Source organism: Egretta garzetta, unplaced genomic scaffold, assembly GCF_000687185.1.
Source record: "Egretta garzetta isolate BGI_Z169 unplaced genomic scaffold, ASM68718v1 scaffold43, whole genome shotgun sequence".
Lineage (NCBI taxonomy): Eukaryota > Metazoa > Chordata > Aves > Pelecaniformes > Ardeidae > Egretta > Egretta garzetta.
Window position 1 is genome coordinate 1,739,693 of NW_009259047.1, and position 12,027 is coordinate 1,751,719.

At 39.5% G+C, this 12,027-nt stretch overlaps 2 protein-coding genes across 2 annotated transcripts in view; one reads left to right on the forward strand and one right to left on the reverse strand.

The window, feature by feature from the left end:
• Nucleotides 1-309: 309 nt before the first annotated feature.
• CTBS (chitobiase) lies at nt 310-6,027 on the forward strand (the record flags this gene model as incomplete). Its single annotated transcript, XM_009635112.2, has 7 exons — nt 310-454; nt 1,456-1,664; nt 2,291-2,462; nt 3,025-3,122; nt 3,852-4,013; nt 5,000-5,181; nt 5,825-6,027. Coding segments are annotated over 7 exons (1,002 nt in total), but the record flags the coding sequence as incomplete, so codon positions are not given.
• A 1,971-nt stretch (nt 6,028-7,998) lies between these two features.
• Nucleotides 7,999-12,027, reverse strand: part of SPATA1 (spermatogenesis associated 1) — a 17,670-nt gene continuing 13,641 nt past the window's right edge. Inside the window, 3 exon segments of the mRNA XM_035890662.1 lie at nt 7,999-8,112; nt 8,959-9,057; nt 10,939-11,108. Coding sequence (XP_035746555.1) covers nt 7,999-8,112; nt 8,959-9,057; nt 10,939-11,108 — 383 coding nt within the window.

The following is a 12,027-nucleotide window of genomic DNA, read 5'->3' on the forward strand; positions in this document are numbered from 1 at the left end:
GGAGCGGCCCGTTAAACACACCCCGCGCCGCTGCCTCGCCTGCCTGGGCGTCGAACAGATTTGTATAAAAACAGGCGCACGTGATGTAGAGGGAAGCGTCAGAGCTGTGGCGAGTTCGGTTCCGCGGGCTGCCGTCCCCCCCGGGGGGCTCGGGCCCCCTTCCCGCTGCCGGCCCTGCGCCGGAGGAGCGAGCGTGCGAGCTGGTTTCCGGAGGTACAACCGGTCGGGTACCTTTTTTTGGGAGGCACGTGGAAAATAATCATGCCACGGTGAAGTGGTTGGAGCTAATGAGGGTGCTTTTTACCCCTTTTCCAGGTCTTCGTGTTCGATGTGGGAAAGGAAAGCTGGAAATCCTACGACTGGTCAAAAATAACAACCGTGGCGGCTTTCGGAAAGTACGATCCTGAGCTCATGTGCTTTGCCCACTCTAAAGGCTCCAGGGTAGTACTGAAAGGTTGGTTTCCTTGTGAAAATGTGGGTGTTTATCCAATACATGAATAAGAACATACAACTAACAGTTCAAGGCTATAATACCTTGACATTTCACATTCACTCATATGCAGAGTATTAAAAATCAGCAAGAGGATTAATTAATAAGGGGATAATGCACACAGGACTCTAATACCTCGACATTTTGCACGTGCTGGTATGCAGGGTGTTAAAACCAGTGGTGGCTTTAGCCACAGTAATAACAAAACCATTTTGGTGACATCTAAGTAAAAGTTTTCTAGCAGGGAGCATCACAGCAAAGGAGGAACAGGGAGGAAAGGAAAAGCCTGTAGAAGGTATTTATTTGGCTATGTATTTCGGATGTGATGCGCAGTACTCAAAAGACCGGGTAAGGGGAAGAATTTTAAGTAAATTTTAGTATTTTTCACTTAAATCAGTCCCTCTGTATTAGGAAGTGGCTGGGTTTGAAAACATGAATACTTGGCAACTCTGTGCAGGTGCAACTGCTGATTAGAAAGACAAAGTCCATTACAGCTTACGTGACGTAATCAAGTTTTGGCTCTGTTGAGGTAAAAACAGAATCCGGGACCACAATGTGAAAAGCAGCAAAGGTTAAACATAAAAGTATGTTTATCTAAACAGAAAGACACAGTCCCTCTGGCTCTGTGGAAATACTGAAAGTACATTGATTTCAAGAAAGGAAGTTTACAGAGGCTAAAATAATATTAAGCAGAAGTAAAGAGATCGAAATTATAGCAAAAAATCCAAAAGGAACTTAATTTTAAACAAACACCACTGTCTCAAAGAATCTTGGTAATCTCTTCTGGGGTGGATTCTCAAAACTATACTTGGTGGAAAAAAGTTAACTTCTGTGTATTTTACCAGTATGGGTGTGGGGATTTTTTATTTTGTGGTTATGTTTCTCAGTTTAGTAAAGACAAATCTTTCCTCCTTACTGTTACTGTGATGCAAATACGTGTTAACTCTTGAAGGCCTCTTGTCCAGGTGATGTTCCTCTTAAGGAAATTGTTGATCCTGCTAAAAGAGCAGCGTGGATATCCCAACAGGTGGACCTTGCAAAAAAACAGTATATGGATGGAATTAACATAGATATAGAGCAAGAAGTTAACGAAACCTCCCCTGAGTATTATGCATTAACAGATCTTGTTAAAGAAACTACAGATGCTTTTCACAGAGAAATACCAGGATCACAGGTAGTAATAATGTACTTTATACAAACTTTATGAAATGCAAGGAGTTCTGAGAATGCTGTTTAGCATAGGAATATGAAAGAATTTATGCAGCTCTAAAGCAGAATATCCCATGAATTTGGTTAACTATGAATGTTAGCGGTGATAGGCTATCATAAGAATCACTCGTTTTGACCTGTATGTGTTTAAATGGAAGAAGGGTTTCACTGAGACTTGTAGATACAATGTTACTGCCTTCTGGAGCTGGCATTATTAGTGCGGTTTAATGAATCTTTGAAACCAGGGCAAGTACAGCCTTCTGGTGCAAAAGATTGACAATGTTTTGGTAAACCCATCGCTAAAGTTTTAAGGATGTGCATCATGCTTCATGTTTTTGATCAGATGGCTTTCATGTTATATTCTCATTTCTTTGGTGTTTTGAATTCACTAATAGGGGCGCTGGCTGTTTATTATCTAATGTTTGTTGTATCAGAGGAGCAGCTTTTTCTGTAGTTCATTAGTATCACCGTGTGTTAAACGCTGTGCAACATTTGGGAAATACCATTTTTTAAAGTTACAGCTTTTTTTTAAGAGGAAACAAGAGCGCCTAAGTGCCCTACAGGATACTAACTTGTGCGTTTTTCCTTCAGGTAACGTTTGATGTGGCTTGGTCTCCAGCATGCATAGATAAAAGGTGCTACAACTACACTGGGATTGCAGATGCCTGTGACTTCTTATTTGTGATGTCATACGACGAACAGAGCCAGATCTGGACAGACTGTATTGCGAAAGCCAATGCTCCTTACCTGCAGACTTTAGTTGGTGAGGACAAAATACCTCCTCAGGAGTCAGAACTTTTCCATTTGTTCACATGAATAGATAGAAATGATTGGTTTTTCTTAGACAAGTTTTTTGGTTCTTTTAAGGCTTTCGAGTGTGCTCAAATATGTGTTGTCCTAATGTGAAAATAGTATCCCGGATCCTTATGGCACTAGGGATAGACCTTTAGCACTTGTGTGTTCTTACTTGTAAAGTCACTGTCTGGCCCTCACGATTGTGAAGAACACTTTTAGAATGACAAATGGCAGCCGAAGCAACCGTGTCTGCCTGGGCTTGCAAAGAACCTGAAACATTTGTCTGTCATCCCTGCGAACTGCTGCTGTGGGCAGCTGGTTTTAAGCGTGAGCGATAGAGCAGTCACTGGGATCTGCATAGAGCAAGTGCAGGGGTATGCAGGTGGGAGGTAAGGAAGAGCTTGTGCTTTAGCCTCTGGCTGGGGATCGTGCAAGTCCTGTATTGACTCTGGCTCTAGATTAGTTGTAAGAATTAAAAAGCATGGGAAAATGCAGTAATGCACCTTAATTTTTATTTCCTTCAAAACTAGGATATGAAGAGTACATTAATATGGGCATTGATCCTAAGAAGCTTGTGATGGGTGTCCCCTGGTACGGCTATGACTATGTCTGCCAAAACCTATCTAAGGTAAGATGAAGCTCATTCATTTGCAATCGTACGGTTAATTTTTTTCCTTGGAAAGAGACAGCTAGATTTTGGTGATGCTGGTTTTGGATTAGGAAATACTGTGGTCTGATGGATAAGAGCATAAAGCTGGGACTCAAGACGGAGGCATTTGCTTGGCTGGTGACTGATGAGCAGTGTGTTACCAAACAAGGCATTTTATCTCTTCCCTAGGCAGCCTGAACCCTGTGAAACCCAAGTGCCATGCTTGAGTAAGGAGCTGTAGATGTTATCTGTGTGAGAAGAGATGATGTCCCAAGGCACTACAACGCTTGTATCTGCCTTCTCAACGCAGTCACTAAGCTCACTGCATAAAGACTAGGTGCAACAAACCATAGCAAACCTATGACTGTTAAAGTGTTAAAGTATCCAAGCAGTTTTATGGATAAATTATGGAGTCGCAAGCAACATTATACTTACGAAAAATGTAAGAATGAATTAAAAGTGGAAAAGATAAGACAACTGTATAAGTTGAATGAGGTCCATCCAATCCTGTGGTATTACAGAGTAAACAAAATTTAACTGTTTTAATTTATTTCTGTCTACCAACAGTATGTCTGCCACAGTGACTTGAAGATTTGGGGTTTTTGAGACCCCAGTGCCTTTTGTGACTTTCTTCTTGGCTCTACTGCTATTTTGGAATTCAATAAATCTACGTAACATGAAACTCATACCTTCTGCTTTTTTTTTCAGGATCATGTTTGTTCCCTTTCCAAAGTGCCTTTCCGTGGGGCTCCTTGCAGTGATGCTGCAGGGCGCCAGGTCCCCTACAGAGCAATAATGAAGCAGGTGAACAGTTCGCTTTCAGGGGTGCTGTGGGATGAGGTACAGAAATCTCCATTTTATGAATACAAGGTAAGTGTCTCTTTATATGACACCATGTTGTGGAGTAAACGTTCGTGAGCCATAGTTCTTTGATTATGAAGATTTCAGGTGATTCTTCCATTTTTGTTTTCTACTTCTTTCGTGTAGTAAAGAATGGGTGGACTTCCATATCTTGATTTTCTAGTCTGAAAGAGCAGTGCAATGACTGAAGACTACAGGAGTACTAAAGATCTTTATTACTTTGCAGTTTTCTCGAGAGATTGTATCATGTCAAAAAGGATGTTTTGGCACAAAGAAATCCTATAGCTCCATCCTTCACTGTTACAGTTACTTTTATGAGTTGATGGCTGATTTAAATTGAATTAGATTCTGAGATGCTCTTAAGTTTTCCTAACACAGTGGCTTGCATGCGTGTTCTCTTCTGTATTCAGTTTCTACACAGACATAGTGAAAGAGTTTGTGAATGTGCTTACATGAACAACACAGTGTATGCTTTTAGTCTTATTTCTTTACACATAATTTTAAGTTTCACATGTAGATGATTAAAAGGTGTTGTAAGCAATGACCTAGTCAAAGCAGCACAACTTTTACACAATTTTACAACCTCCTCTAGAACTGTTTATTGCTGAAAAAAAGCACTTAATCTCTAACTAAATTCACCTGTTAGGTTAGTGTATCTGAGATTTTAGCTGTATTTAAATAACTATGGAAATACAAATGAGCTAGTTCTTTCTTTTCATTTACTTCAGTTAAAATGTATCACCATTTTCTAACTCAGATTCTACAAGTAAAAAAATAGCCAATTATTTGACTTAAAATTTTTAATTGTCCTGTGTGAAGTCATTTATAAATCAGAAAAGTATCATTATGTAAATCTATATAGCTTGTGTATCTGAGTTTTTAATTGTGCTTTTCACTGCATTCAACAGAAAATGTACCAAAACTTGATGAATTTTAATGTATCGTGTTTATATAGATAGGTAGATACTGATGCTAGTGTTTAACTGTTTTTCTAGGATTCTCTTGGTCACTTTCACCAAGTATGGTATGATGACCCTCACAGCATCTCTCTGAAAGCAGCATATGTGAAGAATCGAGGTTTAAGGGGCATTGGCATGTGGAATGGAAATAGTCTTGACTATTCCAGGGAAGCTGTAGCGGAACAACAAACTGAAGCAATGTGGCAAGCCCTGACACCGTAAGAACTATGTGAGCCCGTGATTTAGAATGATGAAAAATATTTTTTTTATTATGGCTTATACTATTGTAGATTTTGACTTTATATAAATGCACCACGATTATAAAAACTTTGAGAACTAGCCACATTCATCGTGTTATTTTCTATGCAAAGCTGTATTTTCATTCTTCAAAAAGTTCCAATGTTGCTTTAGCAGTGTGGTTTTTTGTTTAAAGACTGCTCATAGTTTTCATTTTTCACAACTGCCCTAAGCTGGGTAAAGCTTGAACCCAGCGTGTATCTGGTAACAAGTAAGACCAAGTGGATTTACAGGAGCCATCTAATAATGGTCCTCTGCTAAGGCTGCCTGGTGCAGCAAGTATTCATTCATTCTGTGGTCACATGGTGCAGTCTCAGCTTTCTGACTTCCCACCCCAACCTATATTTTAGCTAAGTCACTCGAATCAGATTAAACACAGGACGCTGGAGAGACAGACTGTTGCTTGTACTTGGTTACTCTTCGAGAGATTAAAATATTTTATAGATTCAGAAATTGCGTAACATGAAGTAGTTGCCATTAAGATTTTTATCAGACTTGTTGTTAGACAGGAATATTCAACAAACCCCAGTTTCACCGTGTTTATGTATCACGTAAATTCCTTAGGTTCAAAACCCAAAAATCTTGGACCTTATCTTGAAGAGGGAACATAATATGGAGAGGACTTGAATTATGTTTTCTTCCATTTCAAACTTCTTTACTTCCGAAAAACTAGAACTCAGAAGCTTATTTAACGAACTGCACAGGTATTTTCTCAGCACACTTTTATGATTCTTTCAGTAGCCTGTTTGTTTTTATGTGGTGTTGCCTCTGCGCTAATACAAGGTTATATTTTCTTTCTAGTTCATATTTTTCATAAAATGATTTGCCTAGAGAAATGGTGTAACTTTTTAAAATCTCTGTAGTCATGGAAAGGTTGACTGGTGTTTACGGGATTATTGTTAAATAAAATGCTGTCTTCATGAAGGTTGGTAAACAGTATCTGTTTGTTTATGCTTTACTTGTTCCACAGCTTACAGCCCACACTGCTTCTCTGCTTCTCAGAACTGTTTCACAACCAGATTAAAGTGCAACTATGCCCTGCTTAAGTGACTCCATTAATTAAACAATTTATTTAATTAGGTATATGTAGTCAGTTGTGGGGTGGTTTTTTTGGTTTGGTTTGGTTTCTTTTCCCCTTGCTAAATAGTTACTGGGAAAACACCACAGAATAGCAGCACTACCATAATGGCTACTGAGAAGAGTAGAAGACTTCCTGTGATTGCCTGACTGCTTGATCCTACAGGTGATGGAGAGCAGAAGGTGAAGCCTACTGCTCTCACATTTAAAAAAAAAATCCCTTGGAAAATCAGAGGGCTCTACACTAGAACTCTGGACTGTAGGTTTTAGGAGAAACTGATAAATTTATTTGACAGATACTTCAGAATTTATATTACTATTTATATTCATACGCTAAAATACCGTGAGATAGGTATTTGTGAAATTGAGACGTCTTCTGGAATAGACGGTCTGAGCTACACAATCCTAACTGAAGGCCAGAGGACTTTATAATAAAACTCTCCTTCCTGTAAGAGTCAAGAATCATGAGTTGATATTTTTTATTTTTAATTTGGGTTCAGATTTTCCAGTAGCTAGTTGTCTGCTCTTGTGTCTTAGATAAGACACAATTCTGAAATACAGGATGTAGGATTCAATCCTGAATTGAGCAAAAGGGGTTGTAGATTTAATAATGAATGTAATACTTTAGCACTAAAATCTTTGTTAAATCCTATCTCTAAGAAAATTAATTGGATAATGGGTGGGTTGACTCAAGACATCTGGAAGTTAGTCCTTTTGAGAGTGGCATAATTTTCTTACCGTATTACTGATTTCCCATGAGACTTCCAGTAATAAATACAGCCTTTTTAGCTTTTTAGTTGACGTTAATTCGTAGCATGGTACTGTTCTGCTTAATGTAGTAACATCTGGAACTGCAAAGCAGCAAACAGGAGAGCTTGAAAAAAATTACTACCAGGAAGAGTTTTCTGATTGCTCTTTCAGAGAATTGTTATCTAAGCAGATGCATGAGCTTGAACTTAAAGAAAAACAGAGTATGTGATATTGTAAATAGGACCAGGATCATCATTACAGCTTGTCCAAGACAAAGCTTCCATCTTCCACTGAGTAGAGAAGGTGGTTAATGTCCATGTGGCTTTCCTAATAAGAGAGGGAACAAAACCAGCTAGATATGAAATAAGGTGAGATGATTTTGTTCATAATAATAATCGTAATAATACATTGGTAATTTATAGATAGGCATACTTCCAATGACAAAACTATACTTCAGTAAATAGTTAAATAAAGGATTACTGTTGCTGTAGTTCTACAGAAGTCGTGTATTAATCATCTTCAAAAGTTAAATGTGTATGTCTGAAAATAAGAACAGGCGGTTATAGATTATAGGTTTATTTGCTTAATAGGTATTTTGTTAATGAAATAACATCAGCATACCCACGTGATGTCAAAATTTACTAATTTGCACTTTTAAAATAACTTAGCTTTGTTTTAGACACATTACTAGGTTAAGCTGTACGTTTAAGTAGCTGACTAATCTTTTATAGTAAGAGTGAGATTTAACAAGTGAGCTGCAGTACCTCAGTAGCCTAGTATACAAATTCCATGTCTATATAGGTGATGTCTTTTTACAAGGTAACTTCAAGAACATGCAAACAAATGCTCTGAAACTCTGAGCTTCTATATACATTACAGAGCTTCTGAAGACTTTACAGACGTTAAAGTCATCATCCTCTTAAAGTCCTGATTTTTCTCGTCTGGAGAATGAAAGCTGAATGAATCTTCTTCTGTGTCAGTTCTGCTCTCAGGGCTCGTAAATCAGACGCTGCCTGCTTTCTCATCTGCAGAAAGAACAGTAATTTAAGGAATTGCAATTTAAGGAAGTTTTTGGAGTTGACATGTATATGGGTTTGTATAACTAAGACTGAAATTTATACAGGATGGCTGAATACAGGGTACATCTTTCATCTTTAAAATTTTACATGTCTAATTAGATAGCCTAGTTCTAAGCACTGCTTTCTTCTGTACTTTGCCTTGGTGTTTTTAAAGACAACTGTGAAATTCATTGTTCTTTCCACTCCTTGTTATACAATGGAGGAGGCAGAATGAGCACATCCACCCTTGATTACTCAGTAAACAGGGGCATGGGCAATCTCGGCAGACTCCTATTTCAAGCATTCAAAGCTGAAAAGCTATCCCATGTGAAGGACAGCCTGTACCATCATCTTCCTTCCAAAGGGAGCCATAGGCAGCATGTGTGGAATAAAACAGATGAAGAGGACTGCCATCTGCTTGGAGAGCCATTCTTACTTTTTTTCTTGGTACCAGTTTGGGTTTTTTTCTTAGCCATGGTTTACTACTGATCAGTGCTTCACCAAGTACGTTCCTTCAATTACCTTTAGAGTGAAAAGGGAGTTTTATGAAAGAGATTGTGAAGTGTAGCTTACATTGTACCTTGAACATCTAAGTAAGTGCTTGAATGCCATACATTCAAAATCATCTAATAACCTGGTGTTCTGAAGTAATTTGGCTAAAGTGATAAAGTTACGACAACAACTAACGTCATAAAACTGACAGCCTAAACCAAGAACTGTTTAGCAAATATTTACATCACCTAATGTTTGGGAAGATTTAAGTTTTTTTATACATAGTAACATTTTGACCATTTTAATTAAAAGGCAGAGTACCTTAATTTCTGTTACGAGTTTCATTTTTGTATCATCCAGCTTCCTCCTCAGCTGATCGAGTTCATGCTGCGCTGTAGTAATCCGGATGATTGTGTAATTCTGTATGAAACAACACCACCACCACTTTATGTGCAGCATTAGTGCATCTCTTCATTCACTGGGTGTCACCTCACCACTCAGAAACAACCCTCTAAACTCTTTCCAGCTCCCCAGCTTTCTTCCAGTCCTTAACATGTGCTGGGCTGTCTCAGGTTTGTAAGCTGTCTGCTCCCCAAGAGAGTGCAGCTCCCTTCAGCTGCCAGCCCTTCAGCTGAGCACAGGGGTTCTTCCACTCCCTATTGCTTTGGGAAGTTAAGATCCAGATCAGATGTCCTGAGTGATATAGCACATTGTTTTGCAATTATCTTTTATGGCTTCTCCCCATTTATAATAAAAAGGCATACTGCAAATCATGGGGTTTTTTCCTCTCACAGGCTTAGCATCACTGTCACAGTACATTTACTGATGAGATATTGCTACACTCGTGATGTTTAGTGCAAATAAACTCCTGGTTATACAGCACATCATTTCAGCAGTAGCTGTGGGTGGGCCTATCTCTAAATTAACTGTAAAACTAAAATTCATGTTTTCAAAATGTAGGTTCTGATACTCAGCTTGTGTAAGTCAGGCAGCTGTGGTCCATTGAAGTCATCAACGCTGAGGACTGGGGGTGTATGTGGTAATCTCTTGATGTTCCAAGCCTTTAAAAATGCTACTGAAGTGCCAGCTAAAGCCAATGATGTGATCAAGTTGCCCATACAAGGAGTCATCAAGTGGTATCTGTAGCCTCTCATCTCCCACTGTAAGCTTCTCCCCACCCAGGGGTGTAGCTGCCCATGTACCAGGGTCTGGGTCCCAGCTGTGACACCACACGGCTGTGTAACCCTGGCTCAGCCCACCGAGAAAGCACAAAAGGTACAAGTCATGCAGGGAAAAAACAGGCAGGGCTGTCAGACTCGTTTGGGGCTACTGAGGAATCACCGTATCGTTGGTTTGAGTCACCAGGGAGGACAAAGCTGGTGGAAGAGGGGGAACCAGCAACAGTGGGATCTGTTCTCCAGAGCCGGATTCTTCCCGCCTGACTGATGCCTGCCTGGCCAGCACGTAGCTTAGAAGGGGTGGAGAGCATAATTGTGCTTAGCCTAATAGCTCGTTAAATCCTAGCCAACTTCTGTGTGTGTGCTAGCCAATAAATAACTGCTGTATGCATGTTAAGTTGTACATATGCTTCACATATGAGGCCTTTCTGTGCCTAGCCAGACACCTAAAAAAACCCTGATGTTCCCCCCCCCAAAGAACCAATATCATATCTGAACACAGTAATATAATGTAATATCAAGCCTATAAATATTTGTATATTGTAGCTATTTATACTAAGATAGCTCAAATAATACACATTGGTATGTAATATACACTCTTAGATTGCATATACACTCTCCCACCTTTCAGATACAAGAAAGGGACATTTATTTTTCCTGGTCTAGCTTCAGATTTGCCAACAGACTTGCTTCCATTAACGCATTTAGAAAATTAGCAGATACCACTATTGGGACTAGACAAAACACAACTAGACCAAACACAACTAGAATTCATTACCTCTGTACATGAAATTTGGGTTGATGAGAACAATATAGAACTGAATGATTCATTAATCATACTGAACAAAAGGGGATTTTTGTTACAGGAAGGTATTGTACAAACACAAAGCAGAAAGAATCAAATGCTCAAACTCAAGCACTTCACTTCTTCAGGCTTTTTTGAGAAGAATGGGCTGAAGTAATTCTACATCTCAGACCATTGAGGGATATTTGGCTGTTAAAGCTAGTTTACAAGTCAGTGGTTGGTGATGAATTTGTTATTTTAATTTATATTTTTATACCAAAAAAACCCACAACCAACCAGGCTGTGTAAAAAGAGAGATGAAATAATACAAGCAAATACCTTGGAGGTGGTCATACTGTTTGGTTGTTTCCGGCTATCTCTGGCTTCCAATTGCAAGAGTAATTTCTGGTGGTAAAGCTCTAAATCTTGTCGTAGTTTGTTTAAAGCATCCTCCAGTGAAACCGTAGCTTTCTTAGTTTCAAAGTACTTCTTTTTCCATTCCTCACGAACTAAACAGGAAAACAGTAATACTGTTTGGTCTTGTTCTCTTTACCATAAGGTCTATTGAAGACAGTAATGACCAGCTGATCTCACAAGATTCGGTTGGCCAATGCAAGCATTAAAACATGGCAGCAGGTTTCTTCAAAAAAAGCAATTAGTGAAAATCTTCATTAAAATGACATTCACTATAAATGCAACCAAATTTTCGCACAATAACCTGCAACAAAAGGGTCTAACTGTCCACTGAGATATAACACAAGGTCCAAAACCAAAATTTCATTCAGCCTGGCTGTTCTGCAGGTTTTGGCTGCACAGTAAGTGCTCCAGACCTGTGCAGACTGGTATGCCCACCACAGTCTGAAGTCCACAGCTTTACTGTAGCAGAATGTTTAGCACTGTAGATGTATGCAAAATAACATGAGCTCTGCAGGGCCAGAGATTTTGGATGGCTTAGTTTTATACAGAAGTCCCAAGATTATGGGCAACAATTATTTACCTTTGCACTTAACTATGATTCCTCCTATGTTGTTAACCTGCTGTGAACAGCTGGCACATAATCTCCCCATATACTGGATCTCTTTTCCTACAGAGTATGTTGAACTGGTTGACAGCCAGCTGAATATGAGCCAGCAGTGTGCCCAGGTGGCCAAGAAGGCCAATGGCATCCTGGCCTGTATCAGAAATAGTGTGACCAGTAGGAGTAGGGAAGTGATCGTGTCCCTGTACTCGGTGCTGGTGAGGCTGCACCTTGAATCCTGTGTTCAGTTTTGGGCCCCTCACTACAAGAAAGATGTTGCGTTGCTGGAACATGTTCAGAGGAGAGCAACCAAGCTGGTGAGGGGTCTGGAACACAAGTCATACGAGGAGCGGCTGAGGGAACTGGGGTTATTTAGTCTGGAGAAGAGGAGGCTGAGGGGAGACCTGATC